Raw genomic sequence first — 25,655 nt, 5'->3', positions numbered from 1 at the left:
CCAGCTCTATACCCTCCATCGGGTGCTCGAGGGTTCATGGGAGTTTGCCCAACCAGTCCACATGTGCTTTGTGGATCTGGAGAAGGCTTTCGACCGTGTCCCTCGGGGTGTCCTTTGGGGGGTGCTCCGGGAGTACGGGGTCCGGGGCCCTTTGCTCAGGGCTGTCCGGTCCCTGTATGACCGGAGCAGGAGCTGTGTTCGCATTGCCGGCAGTAAGTCAGACCTGTTCCCAGTGTTTGTTGGACTCCGCCAGGGCTGCCCTTTGTCACCGGTTCTGTTCATAATTTCGGAGGGTGTCCGGTTTGGGGACCACAGGATTCCATCTCTGCTGTTTGCAGATGATGTTGTCCTGATGGCTCCATCAAACCCGGACCTGCAACATGCACTGGGACGGTTTGCAGCCGAGTGTGAAGGATGGGATGGGATGAGAATCAGCACCTCCAAATCCGAGGCCATGGTTCTCGACTGGAAAAAGGTGGCTTGCCCTCTTCAGGTGGGTGGGGTGTCCTTGCCCCAAGTGGAGGAGTTCAAGTATCTTGGGGTCTTGTTCACGAGTGAGGGAAGGATGGAGCGTGAGATCGACAGGCGGATTGGTGCAGCGGCTGCAGTGAGCAGTCGCTGCATCGGACCGTTGTGGTAAAGAGGGAGCTGAGCCGAAAGGCAAAGCTCTCTATTTACCGGTCGGTCTACGTTCCTACCCTCACCTATGGTCATGAGCTTTGGGTAATGACCGAAAGAACAAGATCGCGGATACAAGCGGTCGAAATGAGTTTCCTCCGCCGGGTGGCTGGGCGCTCCCTTAGAGATAGGGTGAGGAGCTCGGCCACACGGGGGAGCTCGGAGTAGAGAGGAGCCAGCTGAGGTGGCTCGGGCATCTGTTCCGGATGCCTCCTAGGCGCCTCCCTCGGGAGGTGTTTCAGGCATGTCCCACCGAGAAGAGGCCCCGGGGAAGACCCAGGACACGCTGGAGAGACTATGTCTCTCGGCTGGCCTGGGAACGCCTTGGGATCCCCCCGGAGGAGTTGGAGGAAGTGTCTGGGGAAGAGGAAGTCTGGGAGTCCCTGCTTAGACGGCTGCCCCCGCGACCCGGCCCCGGATAAAGCGGAAGAAGATGGATGGATGGATTATTTACAGCAAAAAAAAAAAAACAGTCAAGAGTTGAAAGTTGAAAATGCTGAAGATAATTTTGCAGTTCTGCAGTGAGTTTCATCATGTTATGCCTCTGATAGACTCTTAAATTAAATTTAGTCCTGCTCTTTGTTCAACACTGTTTCCTATGGTGAATGCTCTGGTGCTTATTCCAGTGTTAGTTTTTTACTAATAAAATCCATTTAGGGTGGAGGGTCAAACCCATTTAGAACTTTGGAGAACATTCAATAACCTTTAAAAGCCAGTGTTGTACTAGCTCAGAATCTTACAATAATGTAAAGGCTGCTTGTCTAGTTTTCACAGTTTTCTTAAGGAGGGTTTGGGTCAGAGACTTGAGGGGCTTCAGAGTACTCTCATTAGTTAGTGCATATAAGCTTATGCTGATTCTGTAAGAAAAGGTCTTATGTTTAAAGCAGTGGTCCCCAAACTTTTTGACTCGAGGGCCACATTGGGTTCTAAAATTTGGCCGAGGGGCCGGGCCAGGAAAATACGGTGTGTTTGTGTGAACTAATGAATTACTTTAAATTGTACGCAAGATTTGACCTGTAACCTGTAACAAAGCAACAAATGTAAGGCTCAATGTACAAATTATTTTCCAAATGCATTAAATAATGATTAATTATCTACTGTCTTCTACTGTCCACAAGAGTCTTCTACTGTCCACAAGAGTCTTCTACTGTCCACAAGAGTCTTCTTCAGTGTCAAACACTTGCGCTTCCTGCTTGATTGGCCCCGGTGGCCGTTTGTGGTGAATTTTATTTTCTGCATGCCATAGATTTTCTTGTGCGAGCAGCGCACTATGCTATGTGCAAGCACTGTTCCCTCTAAGCTGCGCAGGCGAACAGTGTCATCTCTTGGGGAAATGTGGGCATTACAGGCGAAAGGTAAAATGAACGGCCACAGTATTGTGGGTTTGAATCCTGACTCCGACATTTGCTGCATGTCCTCCTTTCTCTCTCATCATTCCCTTTCATTTCTTTCTCATTCCATCTACTGTCTAATAAAGCCTACGGCAACAAAAAAAGTATGTGGCCCGCGGGCCGTAGTTTGGGGACCACTGGTTTAAAGGTTTAAAAGTGACGATTTTGGACAGTTTCTTTAGATGGGCTTTTTTATTTTAATTTCTCGTACATCTACTTTGTGTTTATCATCCTTATTCATTCTTTTAATTGGCCTTGGCTTGTTATGAATTGGATTTTTGATCTTCAGGCTCTTCAGGCAGGTGATACATCATACATTTTCCCTGCCCCTAGGGCTAAATCTCAGGTGATTTCTGCAGTGATATACAGTGATTTCACGGTTCTTTCAGGGCTCAAATACATTGAAATTGATTAAAGAATTGACTCAAGATTTCCAACATGCCACACTGAACAATAATCCCAAACATGCTGGCATTGTTTGAACATTAACTAGGCCTACACAGTTACACAGGTTAAAATGTACACAAGTCAGAAGACATGAACTTGTATATTAGATTCATCCGGTGAGAGTTCTCTTTTTTTTCATGGCTTTTTTGAGTCCAGTTAAACCAGTTTCAAATGTGATGCAAGTCGTGGCAGTCGTCATAAAACCCCTAAGGTATGTGGACCCCCAAAAAGGGTTTGCTGAGCTATCAGCGACGAAAAGCCTTATGTCTGGCATTCCTGTCACCGTGGCGGGTCATCTGCAGGTCGCTCACACCTGTGTGGCCTCATAATGTCGCCGCTTGTCTCATTGGAGATGGGTAGTTTAATGCCATTCTGAGATGGTCAGACACCAACAAATGCCCCCTGTATTGTAAACTAAATACAGCTAAAGGTGCACCATGTACAGCGCATCTGGAAAGTATTCACTTTTTCCACATTTTGTTTTGTTATGTTATTAGGCCCGAGCCGAAAGACGAATCATCGGGGTGAGGGACTTAATGCAAAATGCAAAAATCGAGTAGTAAACAAGGACAAATATACCCGTAAGTAGTATGAAGACCCGGTGAAAAACAGCTCAGTAGCGGCACGTCAAAAATAAAAAAACATGGGGCCAATGTGAGCCCGACGCCCAAAAAGTCGCAGTAAATGTCCTCATGTGAGTACATGTTCATATACATTCTCCAACAGTTTTCATGGAAAACACTTCAAATTTGTCCACAAGACACAAAGCCCATGAGCAATGAAATGTTATAAATTTGAAGTTGATACGTCTTCAGGTATGGTCATAGTGAAATTTAAACAAAAGTGCAAATTTTGCTAAATAACAAAATTATATCAACGTTTCATAAAATGTTTTTATTGGAAAATGTTACTGGAGCGTTTGTGAAGATTTCCAAGCTGAAAGCAATGATGTGCAAATGTAGGAGCTATCTATTAAAGTGCCTCTCTAACGCCCTCTCCCAATTTGATTTTTAAAAAATCATAAAATTACAAGGGGTCGGGCAAGGGGTTCAATTGTGACCGGGCACAATGTGTCAAAGTCACGTGACTCTAGCTCTAGTTTTTATAGCGGAAGAAAATGGTTGAAAAAGAGTTTTACTCTTCTTTTTTTTCTCCCACAAACCACCCCAATTTTGACCCTTTGAAATTTAACGAAAAAAACTCGACCCAAAATTAAGGATGGGTGAAAAATTGGGTTTTTTGTGTCTAAAAAATGTGTAAGCTTTTTGCAATGCAATACTATATTGTACTACTATGTTGCAGTACATTTTTGTACTAGAATTCTAGTATTTGTAAGTGTACAGGATTATTTTCAGGTTTTCTTTCCAGGTTTGTAGTTTTGTAGATATTTTATTGTACTTTTAGAATTTGAGTAGTTCTAGTACTTGCAGTGCATTCAGTACTTTTAGTGCTATATTGTAGGGTGCAGTACTACATTGTAGTACTACGTTGTAGTGCAGTTTGTAGTGCATTTTTGTATTTGCAGTGTATTCAGTATTTTCAGTCTTATGTTGTAGTACTACAATGTAATACTTTGTTATACAACTTGTTGTAGTTGTACATTGTAGTACTACATTGTAGGAGATTTTTATATTTTCAGAATTCTAGTAATCCTAGTACTTGCAGTGTATTCAATATTTTTCGTCTTATGTTATCGTACTACGTTGTTGTACATTTTTGTACGTTTAGAATTCTAGAAATACTAGTACCAAGTCCAAAAGTAGTCAAGACCACTTTTGGACTAGACTACGATGTACTTCTCCTGTATTGCAGTAATGCAGGAGAAGTACACCGAATACTAGCTTTACAATAAAATAACATTGAGGAACCTCATGAGAAACGATTCAACTGTAGTCAACACAATACTCCAACGCCTTCAGTTTTTCACAGTGCTACTACAGACTATTGCAGTAATGCAGTAGACGTACATTGAGAACTACCTTCAAAAAAAAGAAAAATTAAACTTTGAACATTATTACCGCCACGGTAATGTAACACTTGGGTATTCCTTGGTCTTGTCGTTTTTCTGGCATCAGTCGCCAAATTTGCAATTTTCCTCATCTCTTAGACTCATTTGACAACAATGTCAAGACTTAGAGTGATGGAATGTTGGTGACATTGTTGTAACATGTGTGACATCACCGCTACGACATCTGTACAGGATATGGCCATGTGTTACTCGCAATGGCTTTCTTGGTGTAGGAAGAGGACAAATTTAAGGCTTGAATTAAAGCCTCCACTGAATGAATACATTAACATATATTTGTAGCTGTACACTGATAAAAATGACATAAACAAGATTTATTACAATCATTTAAAACAAAATTCAGTTAAATATTAACATTTCCGATGCGTTCTCTCGTCAAATGAAATGAAATGAAATTATAATATAAGTTTTACGACACTGGATCAAAACTAGCATAGAACCAAAAAATGATATTAAAGACACACATAATTATATTCCAATGTCTAAAAAAATGCTACTTTTAATGTATTTTTTCAATCCTAATGTTATTCCTGGTGTGATGTAACTGATTTTAACTCTAACTTTAAATGTAAAAAGTGATTTTCTCATATCTAAAACTACATCAATTCTACTGTTTTTTTTGGTTTGTTTCTCTGTAGATTTTCAGTGTGTTTTGTGTAGCGTTGTGTCTTAATTGTCAAAGTTGCTCACCGTCACAGAATGATTAACTCTGGTATAACAAAGCTGTCTTTAGCTCTGGAACTTTGAAATCTGCAATAAACTCATGAATTCACCTGTTTTTATGTGGCTGTCTGTGCCAGAAATATCACCGAAAAGTCAAACAGCAGCGGAAACAGGATAAGAATGTTAAAATAGTCTAATACAAATATTCCAGATTAATAGGGATTCAAATAAGTTTCTTAGAAAAGATACAGGTGTTAAACTAAAACATCAAGTTATACTTAATACTAAACAGACTTAAAGGTTGAATGGATGATTTTTTTGGCCAAAATCTGGGTCTTATTTCCTCGTGGCGTGGACTGCCGATTATTCCTGCCACGTATCAATCATAAAACGCACCTACCGCTTACTTCTTATGGTAGAAATCAAATCAATCAAATAAAAAAAATAAAAAATTGTTAAAATGTGTCTTTAAATGTTTTAATTGAGGTGTGAAATGTTGGTCAAATTAATCACAAAAGTGCAGAAATATCCCCTTATATCTTTATTTGAAGGTTTACATCGTCACTCAATATCCAAAATTTGCGTATCTTCAAAACAACATTCTCAATATGATGTGATCTTTGATATATCCCAACTCCTACTTGAGTAAAAGTGTTCTCTTTTCACTGTGAGTAAATCTACAGATGACAAAAACTTTATGTCGACAATATGAAATTATTTGAACATTTGTGTTTATTGCTTCAGATCTAATTTAGTTTGTCTCATTTTTGTGTCCGTCCTTTGAAAACATCAGATGTCGTGTGTCACAATACAGTCACTTCAAATAATAAATCAGATGTTTCCTACAGTTTCTCTTACAGTACAAATACTTTACACTCTTTGACACATTTCTTTCCTTTCAGTGAAGATAGGTACAAGTTTTTCAAGAATCCTTGGTCATGTGATACTTGGTATTCATTTTGGAACATCTAATTTATCAGAAGTCCAAATCAGGTGAGTAAGTAAGAGTGTTTTCAGGTCTTTTAAGGTTTGTTTTGTTGCAGATATTTTCTGTACTTTTAGAATTCTAGATATTCTAGTACTTGTAGTATATGCAGTATTTTGCAGTACTGTGTTTTAGTACTACTACCACGTTGTAGTATTATGTTGTACTTCTACTACAGAATTCTAGTAATCTTTGTACTCTGATACAGTCTATTCTGTATTCCCATCAGGTTGGATACCGCCACCTACTGTAGTTGTGTGAGAGAGAGAGAGAGAGAGAGAGAGAGAGAGAGAGAGAGAGAGAGAGAGAGAGAGAGAGAGAGAGAGAGAGAGAGAGAGAGAAAGAAAAAGTGATGATCTTAGTCTCCTAGCTCATATTTGTATTGTGAGTGTCCTGCTCTACAAAAGATCTGTCTTGAAACCAACATGTTTGAAAAGGAATACTAGCTTCTGTGAAAATATTTCTGACATTTCCTTTCTCCGATATAAAATAGCTAAATCTATCAATTTATACAAAACAAACAAACAAACAAACAAACAAACACACAAATAAAACAGAGAAAAAAGTGAATTTCAAAAAGTGTGCCACTTTACCTATATTCACATCCACAAAAATACCCCAAAAGTTAATGGTATATCGCCTCAGTATACCCTCATTGTTTTTAAGTTACCTATTTAAACCACCATAAAAACATATGTTTTATTGTGAATTATTGCGCAACAAAAAATAAACTAAATAACGAAAGCGATTGTTTTTGTCACGTGACAGGAAGTGCTCAGCAGGACTCAGCCTGCGTAGGAAGTATCTTTATTTACCAAAGTGACACTTGGTTCTAATTGTCCCAAACTGCATTTACTTGTGCTCCAGCGCCTTTATCAGAGCTGCAGTGTTACAAAGAGGACTAATTCAAAGCTGCCTGTCTTTTATCGGACCTGTCTTCGCCGTGTCTACGTTTGTCACAGACTTTGAGTGTGGCTGCTACATGCTACATGCTAGCTAAACATGCTCACAGCACCAGCCTCGCACTGTCGGGTTTTGTGGCTGAGCTGAGGCTGTGTGAGCAAAGAGCTGAAGACTTTGGAGGCTCTGTCCGGAGAGAGACGAGCCCTGGAGCTCTTAACATGGGCCCCACGGATCTGAAGCACTGAAACACGGTGAGAAATGACATTGTTGTGCTGTAACAGTGACATAAACGCTGTGGGTGCGCCCCGGTGTCCTGCTGTGTCCAGTCATCGTGCCAGAGTTGAGTGCTTTAAGGGTAAAGTGCAAGTATTGGCTGTTTTCAGAATGTTATCATGTGCCTCTGTCAGATTGAGACAGAGATTAGTGTCGCTGTGTTTCAGGTGACATTCTTCTGTAGTCGATGAAGGAGCAGGTTTTAACATTTGCGATATTCATTATAAAAATGGCTCAAGTCAATTCTCTAGTCCTCTGCTTTGAGTTTCATGTCCTTTCAAGTCTTTGTACAAATGTATGTGCAAAAATTCCGGCATATCCTGATACTAACTTTGGGGCTGTTAAGTTTGGGCAGGTAGTGGTTTAACAAAGACATACTGTTATTGTATTTGTTTTTAGAAAATAGTGGAATATGGAATATCATGAGCAATATATTGATTATCGCATGTATTGCAAATTCTAGACTATTATATCATGAGCCTGAGCCATGTATCATCTGTCATTTTATGATTGGCATGTAGATTGTAATTTATAAAACCTTAATAACAAATAGAGATGTGGGAAGGAAGGGCAGGAAGAGACTTGTCTTCAAGTCCATGTCGAGTCCCAAGCCTTAGTAGGTTTGTCAAAAGTATAAAAAGAAATCAGATACAAACTATACTTACATATACTTATTGGTGTGGTACCAAAAACCTCTGCATCAACAGGAAAACATCTGAGAGATCTGAGAGAGAATTGTGCTTTCTGAACAAGCTCTTAGATCATCTGTAAAGCATTTTTATCCAAAAAGAAAAGGTACAAATGTAAAAGCTGATGTTTATTAATGACATGGACGGTGCACTATGTAATATTTCTGGTGAGGGTGTGAGTCTCCATGGAGATGTTATTTCTAAAATGTGCTTTCGATTCGATTGTGATATATTGCGCAGCCCTATTATCTTGCACTTAATCAGTTAGAGGTGTCTTTGCTGCTAAAAATACCTTGAAAGGCAGGCATTACTGCCTCTCCACAGAACTATGGAGAGTGTTTTGGGCCCCAAGGTCGCATTACATATCACCTGCATGTCACCATGGCGATGGATACATTTAATGCCATTCTGTTGAAAATTCTAGACCGCGAAATAACATTTGTCTAGAAAACACCAAGGACAGGATACTGGGGTTAATCTCTAAATACAAGAGAGCAGCGGAGGAGTGGGTCAGCCTGCCTCTGCGCCTCCTCTGTCCCTCCTCTGTCTCTCCTCTGTCCCTCCTCTTCTGTCCCTTCTCTGCTCCTCCTCTGTCCCTCCTCTGTCCCTCCTCTTCTGTCCCTCCCTCTGTCCCTCCTCTTCTGTCCCTCCTCTGCTCCTCCTCTGTCCCTCCCCTGTCCCTCCCCTGTCCCTCCCCTGTCCCTCCTCTGTCCCTCCTCTGTCCCTCCTCTGTCCCTCCTCTGTCCCTCCTCTTCTGTCCCTCCTCTGCTCCTCCTCTGTCTCTCTTCTGTCCCTCCTCTGTTCCTCTGTCCCTCCTCTGTCCCTCCTCTGTCTCTCCTCTTGTCCCTCCTCTGTCTCTCCTCGGTCCTTCCTCTGTCCCTATGTCCCTCTTCTGTCCGGTGCTCTTCTGTCCTGGTTCCCTTCGTGCTCGTCTCCTTCCTGTAAAGTTAAATTGATAAGGTTTCACTTTTATTTTGGTAACTTCCTGTGTGACCGAAAATAACAATGAAACAAAAATCTACTTGAGAGTCAAAGAAAAGACGCTAAGTAAAGAAAGCTACAGTTTGACATAGAACAAACATTGTGAAAGTTATAAAAACCCAAATGTTTATTTTACAAATATATGGAAAACAGTTATGCGAACATAATGAGCTGACAGCAATTATACTGACTAAATTATTCTTTGATTCTTCTTCTTCTTTGTTTTTTTATGGCGGCTGGTATCCATAGTGTTACATTACTGCCACCTACTGTAGTTGTGATTCCTGGAGTCACTTCTGTTGTCGTCGTTGCCTTTAATGGCGGCCGGCAGCCGTGCATCTACTGGCTTGAGTGTGGAGAGAAGATCAGCGATTGTAGTGTAACTCTACAACGACGCACCTAACTCTATAATCTTCCAATTAATCCTGTTTTATACAAGTAAGCAACTATAGCCTTACACGATCCCTGTGACTGGATTATAAGAAGTTTCCGCAGATTGAATCCCTGCCTATTATTTTGAAACCATAAAACCAATATAGATCTCGCTCTTTCATATGCTGTACAGTGAATCAGCACATGCCACATGCTCAACAGTTTGTTCTTGCCTAACTCTTGATGTTGGTTGAATGACACGGAATGGAAACAATGTAAACTAATTTAACCATCAGTTGACCTGCCATCGTGGACCTGCAGTGGTAAAAGTGATCCACAGTGACGAGAAATAATGTGAGTGCGCCTTCTCCTTGAAACGCGCCAATTCTGCACTGTCCCAGAGGCTGTGGGGGGTGGAATACTCTTTTCATCTCCCAAGGGGGGCAAGCCAGAATACAAGTTTGAGAAGCTCTGCTATATAGAATGTTGATGTGGTTTGGAGCAGAAAGCAATTATTTTTCTAGATAGTAATATATTTAGTAATACGTATTAGTACACAGTGTATAAACTGTCTCCCCTGAGGTTTGAACATGTGATCTACTGATCCAGAGGCAGATGCTCTGCCACCACACACAGAAGGCATGACTTCAGAAGAGCAACACATGGTATGGGTGGATCCCTCATTACAAGGGGCCAGGACCATGGATGGATAGATTTATAGGCTTGTGGTTGCGACAGCAAATGGCAAAACAGTCTATTCTGGTCCAAAACTTAAAATAAAATGCATGTTATTATAAGACATATTTATGTGTTGAATAAAAACTGCCAACCTCAGATTTTATGGTCTTTTTATGGAAAAATTACTTACAGATTTCACTTTATAACAATGGGAAAATAATTCGGGTACAGCCCCTTTAATATACCCCAAATACATGTATGTGTCTGTATGTCCCTTCTAAGATAGACACAACTCATAAAACAATCATAATGAGACAAGGAGTCATGAACAAATGTTTGGTAGTTTTATTGTAGAGCCAAAACATTCAGTTATTGGACCGTACATAAAATTGGTATGAGGAGGCTTGTGCCACTTGTGCCGACAGAACAAATGTAAAGGAAGAACAATTGAAGAGTCTAATTGAAGAGCAACCTGGTCTAACAAATGAAAAATGGCAATAGCCTAACTAATCTAAGCTAACTACTCTAAAGAAAGGCTTTGATAAAACAACAAGGGGTGTTTTATCTGATTAACTTGGTGTGTGTAAAAAAACAACTTGGTGTGTGTAAAAAAAACAACAGAACTAGGTGTGAAATGGGGCTTTTTATGTGAGTATTCAAATGTATTTCTCAGGGACATCCTCTGTGCCGTTCTGTGCCAGCCTGAGCAGAGAAGATGCTTGAAGGCCTGGTCGCTTGGGTCCTGAACACATACCTGGGCAAATATGTCAGTAACTTAAACACAGACCAGCTCTCCATCGCTCTGCTCAAAGGTCAGTACTGTGAGTGACAGATGCACGCTCTGCACAAGTATAAAGCCTGAGCAGGTCTATGTGCGTTTTCAGGGGCGGTGGAGTTGGAGAATCTACCGTTAAGGAAAGATGCTCTGAGAGAGTTTGATCTACCGTTTGAAGTCAAAGCAGGTGAGCCTCATTATTAACATGCAAGCCTTGAAATAATTATTTTTACGTCCCTGTCAACATGACAGGTACCGATCATTTGGTACCTGTCATGGCTAATTCTGAATCGGTCACAAGGAAAGGAAAACAGAATAACATAATTAATGAAAAATGAACTTTTATTAACATGTCTCTTTATCATTTACAGGCTGAGAAATAGATTTTCAAAGTTAGGGGCCAGGGGGGCCCACAAGCGCGCGCGGCATCGCGGCGTCATAAGAACAAGATAAATTTGTTGTGTTAAACCTGGTTTTTAGCATGTAAAACAATTTAAAGTACTTTTATCTGTTATTTGATATGAAGAGCACAAATACTGAATTCCTATAAACCAGAGATCATGATCTTTAATACTGTTTAATTTAATATAATAATGTTTCTTAGATACAAAATAAATACTGTTTACAGCAATTGACACAAGGAGATCTTGTGGAATATATAAAATAACAGCCTACAAAATAAACTACTAACGTATATACATTGCAAGTGGCATATCTGTCAAAACGAAACTTAAGCGATGGAAATGCCCGCGCACATGCGCTCCGCTGCCTTCCTCCGCTGTATAACTACAGCAATAATCGTGGACTGTAGTATAGCGCGCCCGAGTTTGTGCATAGGAATTGCTTTGGGCATGTTCACCGCGCTGTTTTTGCCAATTCAAAATATATGTTACGGCGAAAAATTTGCGTCGGTCATCGTGTCCGGAGCGTTGATTTTGGAGTCGGTCAAACTGATTTTTGCGCCGGTCATTGACCGTGTCCGGCCCGTTATTTCGAGGCTTGTATTTGTTCCTCTGTCAGGCAGGGGGCGGTAGTGTACATTCTACTGATGACAAATAAGATGTAAAGATGTTGTTTGATGATACTGTAGCAGATACTGTCTGAGACTGTCTATGATTGACTGTGATGAGGATGTATGCACTGTAAAAACTCAGATGCACTCAAATATCACGATTAGAAGTTGAAAACGGTGATTTCTGTTGTTAAAACCAAAAGCAGCTTTGTGTTGGTAATCTGCTGTTATCTCTTCTTTTATTAGGCTTTATTGGCAAGATTACGCTGCAGATCCCTTTTTACAAGCCACACAGTGAACCATGGGTCATCTCCATGTCCCAGCTCAACCTGATCATCGGCCCCAGCCCCCTGCAGGAGTATGACGCCCAAGCAGAGGCAGAGGAGGAGAGGGAGCGCAAGAGACGGCTACTCCAGGCTCTGGAGGACAAGTTCAGGGTACGACTAGGATAAGAAACATGTGATCCCTGTGATGCAGTGTGGCTGATGGTGACTCCCTGTGTTTGGACAGAGCGAGTGCGAGCAGAGGGGAGAGTCTTACTGGTACTCAGTCACTGCGTCTGTGGTCACCAGGATCGTGGAGAACATCGAGGTAAGCCCTGACCTATGTCCTCCCCAAGCTGCACACTGCTCCCATGGTCTCTGTGCACAGAAAATCTTTGCTAAGCACGCCCCACAATGAGGGAAAGACTCCCAGTTCATGTGCATTGTGATGGGAGGGGCGCCCACTGCTGCCCCGTGTTCCCTACACAATGACCTGATCATCAACAGCACACAGCTCCATGAGGTCAGTTTCATGTCCACACAGTCCTGTGTCCAGTTCAGCTCACAGAGAGGCAGCAGAGGCACTGACACAGGGTTTGGACACAAGTCATCAGCAGCAGAACAACACGTTAAAGACAACTGTGACAAGTGTTCTTAGAATAAACATTGGCCCCATTTGAATCTTGGAGCGAAGTAGCCTGCGATCATAATGTATGATCAAAGGTGCACTATGTTTGTGTGGAGGATCTGCTGCTCAGGGAGTTTGTGTTTGCTCAGACACATGAACATTAGAGGAAAAAAATAAAGATTTTTGTGTGAAATTCTGACTCATACTAGCGTTTCCATTCGGCAATGAGATCGGTTGTAAAAGGAAGGGCGTCTCCAGCACGTCATTGGAATGTGGACAATGTGTCCTCTGTCAATTGTTGTGATCCTTTTTTGTAACGCCGTCATACTTGCTTTGATTTGAATACAGCCTCCTGATTGGTTACTCTGGCTGCTTTTATTGAAATTTGTGGGGGATAAGGCAGAGTTGCTGACCCACCAGTACTAACTGGTTGTTACATAGATTCAAAGGTGTGAATTGTTTCTCAGCCTTTCTACTTTGCATATTCTGCAGCTGAAAATCCAAGACGTCCACCTGAGATTTGAGGATGACTTTTCTGATCCTGATAAACCCTTCTCGTTTGGAGTTTGCATCAACAATGTCTACGCTCAGAACCCTTCCAAAGAGAAGGTAAGTCTGTGTTCTCCTTCATGAATACTACTTTGATTCTCAAGCACTCCTGGTTTGTTTGCAGGGGAAGAAGCAGCTGCGACAGAAGCGGCTGGAGATTGAGGACTTCAGTGTGTACTGGGACTCTCAGTGCACAATGCTGGGACAGCTGCCTGTCAACCAGATCCAGGTCAGACCTGTGCGCTTTTCTCTTCTCATGTTTTACTCTTGCCTAGTCACAAGACTAGAATTATACTGTGAGTAATATTTTAAATGTGTTTAGTCTTAACAATGGACTTCTATCTCATATAACTTTTAAAAGAACAATTACAACAACTATTTTAAAGCTATTTTTAAAAGGCCTGAATTGTTTTTTTGAACACACAAAATAAGTGAGTTAGTGCGAATATGTTAGTGAGCTGAAATTCTACTTTGCCTTTAACTCTATTGTTGAGCTGTTGACAAATGTATGTGAAGTATTACATTGTGGTATGTGCTGTGTCCAGGAGGCGATGGCTGAATGCATGCAAAGCCGTGAGCACCAGTACATGTTTGAGCCAGTGTGGGCCACTGTCCTGCTGAGGAGAAACACATCGAAGGAGCCGCTGCGGTCCCGACACACGCCCCGGGTCGAGGGCCTCATCCAGCTGGAGCCCCTGTCACTGCGCCTCTCACAGGTCTGGATACCTGCAGAGTTAGGACTCCTCACAGCAGTCACATGACAGTCTTCTTCTGTTGTGTTGCAGGTTCAGTACCAACAGATGATGCTGTTTCTCAAAGAGCTGGATCGGAGAGAGCGAGAGCTGCGCTACAGGAGGTGGAGACCCAAAGTCCCTGTCACCAACAAGTACGACACCACTAGTTTCAATCTGAATCCCGGGCTGGGCAAAAGGAAAGAAGGAAGAAATCACAAGAAATGTTCTCTTAATGATTGGTCACAAGTTTCAATTTGATACGATTTTTACGGACATAATTTGCATCTGTAAACAATATTATTATGATTTAACAAAAAACAAAAAAAATCATGAACTGACTTGTGGGTTGCCTACTATAAAATATATATAATTATGGTTGTTTTTTATTATAATAATTGTTCTCTGACTCTAAAACACATTTGAGACCTTTTATAACAATTTCTGTGGCATTATTAAATCAAAATGTCAAAAAAGAATAACATAATTCAGATCAGAATCAGAATAAGGTTTATTGCCATTGTCGATGAACAAAATTTGCCGCCCTATTGTTAATTCTAATTTAAAGGGTCAAAATGGACAAATCCCAACAGCTGCAAGTGAACAAAAAAAACTTTTTGATTATTTGGTGTATTTATACCTGTTTTATTTATACCTGTTGTATATATAAATGGTAGTTTTACACCAATCAAGTGGCTGTATGTGGAGAAAAGTTGAAAAATCTGTAGAAAATAACATTAATAAAATAATAAGAAGTGACACAAGGGACACTCATTCCAAGGCGAAGTTTATGCATCATTTACACAAAAGAAACTATTTTGAGTTTCTTAGCATTAATTCAAAGGAATAAAGGTGCTCTCATAATTTCTTTTGTCAAAAAAGAAATTGTCACATTAGATGAGTTTCTGCCCAGTGTTTGCTGGGTAATTTTCTATTGTGATTTCATCTATCTAAGTGAAATTATAAACCACAATCGTCCGGCCTGTCAGAGGCACTTTAATGTATAAAACACGCTAGACTGGAAGTTTAGACTTCTACAAACATGTTCTGAATGGTTAATCTGGACAAAGTTGACATAGTTAAAATATAAATGGTGAATTGAGCTGCAACTAATGATATATTTTTTTCGACTATTAATTATTTTGTACATTGAGACTTTTTTTTAAATACATTTTTAACCAAATAAAGGTTGAAATGGGATGACTGAAGGCTTCTTGGTAGAGAATATTTAAATGTATTATTGATTAAATTTGACATTTTGAATTAATAATGCCATGTCTTTGTTATAAAAGCCCTTTTCATATGTTTTAGAGTCAGTTTAGCACAAAAATCTATTACGATATCTGTCTTGTCACAGTTGTTGCAGTCCTATTGTGAATCCTATTGTTGAAAAAAATTCAACTCAAGATCCAGTTTTGGTATTTGTCTGAAAAATAGATACTGTATTCTCCCGTTATTCAGCCCTTCTTTTGTCCCTGAACAATACAAATCTGAGTGTGTTTTGACGTTGTTCAGTTGTAGGGCTTGGTGGAGTTTTGCCATCCAGGCCAATCTGCAGGAGATCCGGGAGCAGAGGCACCGCTGCAACTGGGACTTTGCTCTGCAGCGGGCGCGCGCCGCTCAGACCTACACCAGCCTGTACTTTAGGAAGCTAAAGGGAGTGGCTCTGAGCCCACAGGAGGAGGCAGAGCTGGAGCGAGTGGAAGAGGAGCAGACTGTAGACGAGCTGCAGAGCCTACGAGAAGTGGTCCATGACTGGTTTAGGAAACAACAAGAAATCGCAGAGGTACGACCGTTGTCTTAATCTATTTTGTGTCATTTTGTATTTGTTTTTATTCTGACAGAGTTTGACATGAACACATATTTGTTTTTATTGAACTGAAATTATTATGTCAAAAATGATTTTCAAATATTACAATAATACTGATTTTTCTGTACATACATGCATATTGCAATGATTTCCAATATTGTGCAGCCCTACTAGAGATGAGCTGAATATGAAAATGTAGATATACTGTAAATGTTGTTTTGAAGCTGTGCTGTAAGTAGAATTTTATTTATTGTAAAAAATGCTACAAAAAGGCTTATCAAAATTAAAAATGGAAAACGGTTATGTAGTAAACTTATCAAATAATGTTATAAAGGGGATAGTTCTGCCCTTTATATGATTAATCTTACAGACATTTCACATTTATTTGATAATTAAACGTAAAAAAATTGGATATTAATTCGTCAATATTGCCCACACCTAAGCACTACTTATTATTTTGGGACCTTTATAAACCATTTATAAATGCATTTCAACTGATTCTAAAATGTTTAATATATTTTTGTATTGCATTAATGACATTATGGTCATAGCTAGCTACCGCAAAACTGGTTTGCTTTTACTGTACTGTTTTTGAATGTGAATCTTACTGCCGAGCATAGAAAAGCCCACTCTCTAATGTGTTCCATAATCGTTTGTCGGATTTGTCAAGAGGATACAGGCAAAAAATTAGGCTATAGACATTTTTTTTCATGAGCAAAGTCAATACTGAGGGATGCGATCAGCCAATTGGCCAATCCGCTGGCTATTCATGTCTGGAAAATACTAAAGACAATTCTAGACATTGCAGTAATGTTTAGGTGTAAAATCTGGTCCTGTTTTAATAAAAGCCCTGAAGACAACAGATTGACCTGAGACGGTTTGCTCTTTCAGAACGTACGAGAGCCCAGCACGGATCCACAGCCCTCTGAAAGCACCTGTCCCCTGCCCAAAAGCGGCAGCTCCGGGATGGTCCAGTACCTGCAGTCCTGGTTTCCTGGGTGGGGAGGCTGGTATGGACAGTCCCAAGATCCAACGTCTGAGCATCTGCTGCCCAGTCCATCCTCCTGGGACCTCCTGGGTAGGTCCTAAACTTTTTACTCCTAAAGTACACTTTTAATTGGGTACTTTTTACACTTGTGGTTAATGAACGTGTTGTGCAGCAGAGACCGAGGACCTGTTTGACCCCATGGAGGACTCCCACACGCTCAACACGTTCACCCGACGGGACAACCTGTTCGCCCGGCTGGAGTTCCAGCTGGAGAAGGGCTCTGTGACCCTGTACCACGAGGAGCGAGGGGATGAGCCGCCTAATCTCAGCTCAAGGCAGGAGAGCGGCGTCATACAGCTGGAGCTCTCAGGTACATCTGCTGGATCTATTTAGCAAAGAGAAGTCTGTATGATGACGAGCAGCTCTAACCTGTATCATTAATATCATTCTACTCAACAACACACCTTTAACAAGATGTCACTGATTCAAAAGAAGGATTCAGGCTTAATAACTACTTGATTAACACTTTCACTCCATACCCTAACTCAATAATTAAGGCGTTACTAAGGCTGAATTGTTTGTAATGAAAACTTATACATTATGAATGAAGTCTTCATGCTTTATTATGGCTAATTAAGGTGTAGTTATTAGAAAGTGGTATCCCATAAATAATGTATCCAATATTAAAGATGCTGTGCCTGATTTTTACTGCTTCACAAATGTTAAAAAACCCCAGAACTAGGTCATTTCCAACTGTTTGCAGGAATCCAAAGGTATTCCTCACTTTTGTTTGTACTCAAAGCATCCTAATTATTCACTACGATGAGTGTATACGCAATTTTTCTAACTTTCCTATGTCTGAGTGAGTTTTGCCTGCATGTTAAAGCTTACAGCACATTTCTTGGTTGTAGAGAATAAAATGCTCTGTAATTAGTAGACAGCACACAGTGGCCTCTTTTTGATCCAAAGACCTGCTTTTACAATATATCTGTACAAGGGAAAAACAAATTGTACTCATTTGGAAACTACAATTGTGTCTAAGAAACAATCTTTCTTATGGCAACACCTAATTACCTACAGTATTGACGTTTTTTTACAACTTTTATTTGTTCAACCTTTTTTGATTTAAAGTCTGTTTGTTGACACCTAACCACTGGACATGGCTAACTTTCTTTGAATTCACTTCAAATCTGCTTTTAATGGTGGTGTTCCCTTGTGTCCTCAGAGGTGAAGGTGGTCCTGGAGTCCCTGCCCCGCTCCGAGTCCTCTCTGCTCTCAGTGAAGCTCGGGGGACTGTTCCTGAGGGACTTGAGCACTCAGGGAACCATCTTCCCTGTACTGGTCTCTCCCAAAACTGTGAGGCTCAGTCTGCTCTATGTTCCTCTGTTTTCCATCTGAATGTTCCAACTACAGACTAACACAGACTCCTTTACAGGACAAAGTGGTTGTGGCCATGAATCAGTCCCCTGCACCTGGACAGACGAGCGGCTACACAGGTCAGACCTCCAGTTTTTTGTTTCTGTTCAAATGAGTTAGGAATGAATTTGGAATACTATTATTGAACAGTAAAACTGTGGCTTTTGAACCTAAAATCATTTCATACAAGTGCTTACCTTACCTCAAAATGAAAGCAGAACAAAGTAACTGCCCCTGCAGACATGGTCAGAAAATATATAATATATAATAAGGCAGAGCAAAATAATATGTCTGTTTGCCGTAACCCGACCGAGCCGTCATAATTATAGCCGACTGAAAAAAAATAGCAAAATTATGCCAAATTCTTTTATTTTTCTTATATTTCGCCAACTCACCGACCGTTTTTTCAAAAAAGCGCTGTGTTGAATAATTTTGTATCACTGGAACTCGCTAAAAATATTACGAAGCCGAAAAATAAATGAAAATGAAACTTAACACGAGCGGAGAATGTTCAACTCATTGTCTGTTGAAGCCAGACCCCTGGCGGTCACTGCGTGTCACTGGCAGAATTTTAAAAATGTGTGTTCAGTGTGTCAGTATCAGACTGCACAAGGTGAGCGAAAAGAGGACGTTGACGATTCTACGACATGAAAATGGCCAAAAATTTGAATATTTGTCCTGTACAAAAATAGTTTATTGGCTGGACTTATTCATTTTTTTTGTTTTGTACATTTACGGTAGCATCTCTTTTATTAAATGATAATATTAACTTATTTTCATAGGCAAATTATCATTAAATTCTATATACAAATTCTGATTTTTTTTATGCTTTAAAGTAAAAAAAAGAAAAAAAGAATTTACCTTCCTACCTACCCACTTGAAAAATGGTGGGTTGGGTTACAGCAAACAGACAATTTATTTGGAGCAGCCTAAATAACAATATATATATAATGTATAAATACACTTTTTTCCTTTATTTCTTTATCATAATAAACAGTTGAGTCCCATACACATACAAAAACACTTTCAAATTGCCAAACATAAAAACAGAGCCAGGGTTTCTCAGGAGAGTTGTCTACGGTCTCCTGGTTTTCTACCCAGAGAAAGCAAAGGGCGATGGCGGACACTTCAGACACCCCGAGAACACATATTAACCATCACAGGGACTTCAAGACATTCAATAAGGTCAAAATGTTACTTAGTTCTGCTTTAAGTGACAAAAACCTATAATTTAGTTAGTCATCATTATGGAGCTGAAAATTTAATATTTTCCATAGCAAAATGTGACCATCAATTGGGATTAGTTTTACTTTGTGATGGGTCTTAGATTGAAATGACCCTGTGAGCCTTCACAGAGGATAAGTAATGTCGATAAACTACTTGGTTTTACAGACTTTAAACAAGAAATGGCGGACCGATAAACACGCTGACAAAAACCTTTTAATTAATTTATGTCGTTAGCATTTCTTCTATTTTTAAGCTCGTTTTTAGTATTAAATACCTGCACTGTAGCGTGAGCCCCTCCATCTAAACTTTGTACCAAAAGCTTCAAAATATTCTTAAACATTTACGCTACTCTTTATTGTCTCCATAGGGAAATTTGCCCTCTGCATTTGACCCAGATAATTTACTTAACCACAGTTTGTTTTGTATTTTTTACTTTTTAATTATAGGAACAATAATAATTGGATTGGAGAATTATTCATTTAGTTCAAATTCTTACCTAAAATGGAGTTTAAAGACATTTGAATTATAAGACACAGAAAACATTTGAATAAAAAAACATGCAGTGGTTGGTAAAATGCAAATGGAACACACCCTTATAATCTGTTTAGTTGTCCTAAAAACATCACAAAGGTGTATGTCCTGTCAATTGTCTCTGACTGAATGTTGTCTGGCAGGGGACAGTGCCCAGAGCTCTTCCTCGTCTCCTGTCTTTGAGATGATTTATGAGCGTAACCCTGTGACAAGTACGTTTGAGAGGAAACTGGAAGTGCACACAAGCCCACTCAACATCATTTACAACCCTCAGGCCATCAAAAAAGTCACTGAATTCTTCTATAAGGGGCGTGTTCATACTTCAGGTCAGTGTTGTAGTTCTTTATTCGAGGGTTTGATTACAGTTTAGAGAGTAGGAGCGAGTGACATTTACTGTGTGTATTGTCCTCACACAGGCTTCGGTTATCAGTCCGAGCTGGAGCTGCGAGTGGCTGAGGCCGCCCGGAGACAGTACAACAAGCTGAAGATGCAGACCAAAGCAGAAATCCGACAGACCATCGACCAGCTCCTAGTGGGGGAGTTCATTGTAAGATAAAGTGAACTTGAGAACTTTTAATGATGAGATTGCTTTATAATGTCATAATGCGAGATCTACTGCTTTTGCATTATTTGGGATTGAAAAGGTAGTATATGTGTGAATGTGTGCAGTCGGGGTGCCCCAATATACAATTTGTATTATTATTATTATTATAAGAAACACTTATAATACCTTTTTCCCTCATCAAAACCCTGGAGTTGTATTTAGCTTCATTCAAGCTTGTTTGATAAGTCCTGTTTTATAAGTCTTCTCCCTCTGAACCTCAGAAAATATTCCGTTTCAAATATCCCCATTGTGCTACATCATGTTAAAGCTCTGATAGCTTCTGTTCTGTTTTTAAGTCCATTAATCATAATCAAACTCGTTCTGAGCATTTGCGCCTCAAATCATGCTCATTACAAGTGCGCGCTTACTTTAAAGAATGTTGGGGAAGTTGGGTTTGTAATTTCCTCTCCTGCCAGTAGATGGAGTTCTAACACAAATCCTAATTAGGTATTTCCTCCACAGATATAAATTAATAGCGTTTCTGTAGATACATTATGTTCTACAACATGAGATGCCAAAACATAGGTACAATAACCTAAAAGGAAATTTTCCATATTTGCCACATGGATGCAATAGAAAATACTACTAAATCCATTGTAAAATCAGTTGATAAAGTCATCTCTAGTCTGCAGTTAACAAAAACATGAATGTATGTGTTTCCAGGAGAACAGTAAGCGCTGGACCATGAAGCTGGATATCAGTGCTCCGCAGGTCATCTTTCCTGATAATTTCCAGTCTGAGGATCCCATGCTTGTTGTTGTGGATTTGGGCAGGATTTTGCTCACAAATTCTCTAGGTAACAACAAGTTTTACACCTCCAAATCTCCAAGCCACCTTCATCTTTCAAAACCTTTTCTTCTCTTTTTTTTTTACAGATGGTGGTAAGACTCACTTCAAAGTCGATCATGATTTGGAGGACATGAGCGATGATGACTTCCAAACTCCTTTGGCTACTCCTCCTGAGTCTCCTCCTCCAGAACTCAATGTGCCTTTGAAAGAACCTCTAAAAAGCTCGGAGATCCTCAGCCATTGCTCTCCTGAAAGTGTGCTTGCCTGCAGAAAAAAGCTCTATGAAAAGTACTCTTTGTCGTTTAAGGATCTGCAGATCATGGTTGGCCATTGTAAAGACAACTGGAAGCACCTTCAGGAGAGCGAGGTCGGACCCACTCATGTTGTTGAGAAATTTAACGTTCTTCTTCAGTTGGAGCAAAGGCTTCGTTACACTTCAGACCCACAGCTGCCTGGAGCCGTACTGTCAGGAACCCTGCCCGATCTCAAAGTGCACATCAACTTTGAGAAGATGTCTGCACTGAGAAGCTGTCTGGCACGACTCGGAGGTTCGTCTGACAAAGAGAAAAGTGGCTCGGAGAAAAATGCGAATGTGAAGCCCGCAGACCCCTTCCGACATCAGAACATCTTCAAGAGGGACAACAGCTCCTGGAAACTGCACGGATCAGCCAAGAACCTGACCCAGAGCGTGATGACTCTGGAGCAGCACACACGGGAGGTCCTTGTGGAGTCTCGTCTGCTCCTAGCCGAGTTCAACATCAACTACATGCAGCTCGGCGTGGAAAACGATGGCCGCTACATCTCCGTGCTCAAAGTTTTCGGCACCAAGGCGCATTTTGTCAAAAGACCTTATGACACAGACGTTTCCCTGACTGTCCATGGTCTTCTGCTCGTGGACACCTTACAGACGTACGGCTCAGACTTTGACCTGCTGGTGGCTTCTCACAAACATCTCAGCTTTGACATCCCCACGGGCAGCCTGAGGGAGAGTCAGCCTTCCTCACCAGTGTCCGCTCACGAGAAGTCCCAGGAAGAGCAAGGCCTGCACAAGGACTTGTCTACAGGAGCGGCTCTTGACAACTCTTTTCTCAAAGACCAAAACGCACTGATAAAGTTGGAATACCAGTTTGTTAGCTCCGACTGTCCCTCTATGAATCTCGACAGCTCCCTTCAAGTCACCACCATGCAGGTGAACAACTTGGACATCATTCTGAATCCCGAGACAATGGTGGAGCTGCTCAAGTTTCTGCAGAAGTCTTTCCCAAAAGAGGACAACGATCTGGCCTTCTCCACACACCAGCCTGCCACCTCCAATGAAGAGGACGGCACATACCAGGCCACGTACGACCAGAACACTGAGCTGACTGTGGAGATCCAGCGTTTGAATGTGCTCCTCCTGCGCACCGTGTCCACAGGCCTTGTGCCCGGAGCGGAGAAGAAGTGTCTGAAGATCGCCACAGCCAGCATCGCCGGTACTAAAGTCAACTTGTCCCTGGGCAGTCGCATGGATGTCCACGGCTCCCTGGGCTCGCTGCAGCTGGTGGACCTGACTCACGACACTGTCCAAAGCCAGTTTGTTGTCAGCATCGGTAACATGGAAGACGAAGAGGGTTTAACGCTACTTTCGGAAACTGCCAGCTCTCAATGTGAAGCTTTGAACTTTAAGTTTTCTGAAAAGTCTCGAGGTGAGTGTTTATTGCAGCTTGAAATGGCATCGCTGCATTATAACCATTCAGCCAAGTTTCTGAAGGAGTTGACACTTTCAGCCAATGAGGTGGAGGACAATTTCCGCTCCATGTTGAAAAGCGCAGCGTCGAAAGTATCCACAGTCCTGGTCACAAAGACGGCGGAGTACAGTGGAATGGTGTCCCTGTTTGAGACTCCCTCTCGCAGAGCACGGACCCAGAGCCAGTGCTGGGCTTATCCCTTCGATGAGGCAGAAGAAGATCTTCTGGAGGAGTCCCAGAGTAGTATAGACACGTTCTTGGTCAAGTTGACTTTAAACATTGAGATCGAATCACCAGTGGTTTCTATTCCACGTAAACCAGGACACACAGAGCTGCTGGTCGGTCATTTAGGAAGAATATCCATCAAGAATTTTGTCACAGGTCAAGGCTGTGAAGAGGAGCAGCTGCAGGTATTGGTGAGGAACATTCGACTGTATTCGCTGAACCTCAGTCATTTGGATTTGAAAAAGACACATGCAGACAAGGAGACTGCATCTGACCTCTGTGAGGGCTTCAGCACAGTTCAGTTCACACGCCATGACTTCTTTGAATACCTCAGTGGTGGAAAAGGTGACTTTGTGGTTTTCAAGTTACATTATTCTCCGATTTATATGTATACTTAATGGTTATATGCATTTCTTGCTATATTTCAGCTTACCATATCCTCAAAGACACCACCATTCAGTTCACTATGGAGAAGATTCCAGCAGATGATAGTCACTTGGTCTTCCTTAGCACAGAGGAGCCCTGCAGGAGCTCAGGGTTACTCAAGGTCCAAGGGAAATTTGTCACGCCAGTTCAGGTAACCACAATGTTCTGCCATCCGCCATACACCTTAAATGGGTTCTGTAGAGATCTTGGCTTCCACCTGTGGCTTTCAAATGTAAACCAAAGACAATGTCTAGAGGGTAAGAGTTTGGGATGTTAAAACATTAGCTAATCACCAAATGTAGGCTAACATCATAAGGCGCGCGGATATGCAACAACCTCACCTCAGCAGGATTATTTTAAAGGACCATAACCATGTTTTAACAGACATCATCCCCCCATTAAAAACATACCAAATTGTTCTTAGCTTCATTCATGAGGTTGTCTTCCCTGCTCCTTCTCTGAGTCAAAGGTAGAGATCCAGAGGCCTCTTGTGCTGTTTCTAATCGAGTTGAGTCATTTTCACACCGCTGCATGCTTGTATTAGCATGTTGGAGCAAACTAGCTTTTGTATATCTTGTGTGGTTTTAAATCAAATAATGATTATAACTTCTTAAACAAGAGATTACAAAGCAAAGGTACAAGAGCATGTTTATAGGCCAATAACAAGACAAGTATTGCAGAAAATGTGTTCTAAAGCTTGATATATAGCTTTAAAGCGTTACATTTTATCTTCAGTTTAAATTATTAATGTTTGTAAATGCATTTAGATATTTGATACTTTTCTTTGTTTGAGACCTTCTGTTTGAAACGTTCTGTCCTTCTGTCCTCAGGTGTTCCTCTGTAAACCCGTGTATGAACAAGTCATGCAGACACTGGACAGCCTGTCCCTTATGGAGGAGCAGCGGGTCACGCCGAGTCAGCCCCCCACGCCGCCTCCACCCACCCCATCTAGCACCCGACCGCACCGCTTCCCCGACCCGCCTGGGGGTATGTTTGCCCGAGACCCCCCTCACATCAGTTTCCCCTCGCCGCTGGGTCTGCAGGCCCACGAACCCAAACCGGACGCCTTTGCATTCACACAGCTCAAAGTCACTCTCCACGTGCCGGAACTACAAGTGCAGCTCAGTACTGACCTCACCCAGGGCTCGCAGGGGCTGGTGAGTCTGTCCTTCCACGATCTAGAAGGCGACATAACCAAAGATCATCCTCAGCTCCTGGAGATACAACTGGCACTGCGTTCACTTCTGATGGAAGACCTCTTGGAGCATAATCCAGAATCGAAGTACAAACATCTGATGGTGTCCAGAGGAGCTCCAAAACCATCTACGTTTAGCACCAGGGAGTATTTATCTCAAAGTTGCCCGTCTGGGTCCAATGTCCAGTATCCAGACATGCCGCGCTCACTACCTGCACACATAGAGGCTGCGCAAAACGTCTTCCAGCTCTACCAGAGACACCCAAGCACACCCTCGGCCAGCAGGAGCAAAGCTAAAGAAGAACCAGACTGTCCCAGCACCCCGCCACCCTCGCCAACCCACAGAACGGCCTCTCAGCACCCTACGGACTTTGACAACTCTTTGGTGCACATAAATATCCTGATGGTTGATCAGGCTCACCCTGAGTTCAGGACACGATATGGCGGTGTGGGACGCAGCGTGGACGTGGACTTTAACTGCCTGGACGTCCTAATCACCCTTCAGACCTGGGTGGTCATTCTGGATTTCTTCGGGATCGGCTCCACAGCCAATAATCACGCGGTGAAGGTTACGGCAATGTCGCCCCAGCCTGTGTGCGAGCCTAATACAGAAGACGGACAAGTTGTGAACACTAAAGTAGACCTGAAGGTACTTTTAAAACTACATCTGTAC

At 41.5% G+C, this 25,655-nt stretch overlaps 1 protein-coding gene across 3 annotated transcripts in view; it reads left to right on the top strand.

Moving 5' to 3' along the window:
* Positions 1–6,970: 6,970 nt before the first annotated feature.
* Positions 6,971–25,655, top strand: part of vps13d (vacuolar protein sorting 13 homolog D) — a 62,117-nt gene continuing 43,432 nt past the window's right edge. For all 3 annotated transcript variants that reach the window (XM_072449284.1, XM_072449283.1, XM_072449282.1), the window contains exons 1-20: positions 6,971–7,344; positions 10,760–10,898; positions 10,971–11,048; positions 12,120–12,310; positions 12,384–12,464; positions 13,257–13,373; positions 13,438–13,542; positions 13,859–14,029; positions 14,099–14,199; positions 15,560–15,830; positions 16,746–16,932; positions 17,015–17,212; positions 18,068–18,198; positions 18,278–18,338; positions 20,160–20,342; positions 20,433–20,563; positions 21,284–21,416; positions 21,496–23,706; positions 23,790–23,938; positions 24,618–25,631. In XM_072449284.1, coding sequence (XP_072305385.1) covers positions 10,802–10,898; positions 10,971–11,048; positions 12,120–12,310; positions 12,384–12,464; positions 13,257–13,373; positions 13,438–13,542; positions 13,859–14,029; positions 14,099–14,199; positions 15,560–15,830; positions 16,746–16,932; positions 17,015–17,212; positions 18,068–18,198; positions 18,278–18,338; positions 20,160–20,342; positions 20,433–20,563; positions 21,284–21,416; positions 21,496–23,706; positions 23,790–23,938; positions 24,618–25,631 — 5,610 coding nt within the window. In that variant the 5' untranslated portion in view covers positions 6,971–7,344; positions 10,760–10,801. The remainder of the gene's footprint in view (positions 7,345–10,759; positions 10,899–10,970; positions 11,049–12,119; positions 12,311–12,383; positions 12,465–13,256; positions 13,374–13,437; positions 13,543–13,858; positions 14,030–14,098; positions 14,200–15,559; positions 15,831–16,745; positions 16,933–17,014; positions 17,213–18,067; positions 18,199–18,277; positions 18,339–20,159; positions 20,343–20,432; positions 20,564–21,283; positions 21,417–21,495; positions 23,707–23,789; positions 23,939–24,617; positions 25,632–25,655) is intronic.

This window comes from Eucyclogobius newberryi, unplaced genomic scaffold, assembly GCF_026437365.1.
Source record: "Eucyclogobius newberryi isolate DKJ021-1_F unplaced genomic scaffold, fEucNew1.0.hap1 SCAF_17, whole genome shotgun sequence".
NCBI classification, from domain to species: Eukaryota; Metazoa; Chordata; class Actinopteri; order Gobiiformes; family Gobiidae; genus Eucyclogobius; species Eucyclogobius newberryi.
Note: the sequence above shows the minus strand (reverse complement) of the source record. Positions and strands in the feature narration are given on the sequence as shown.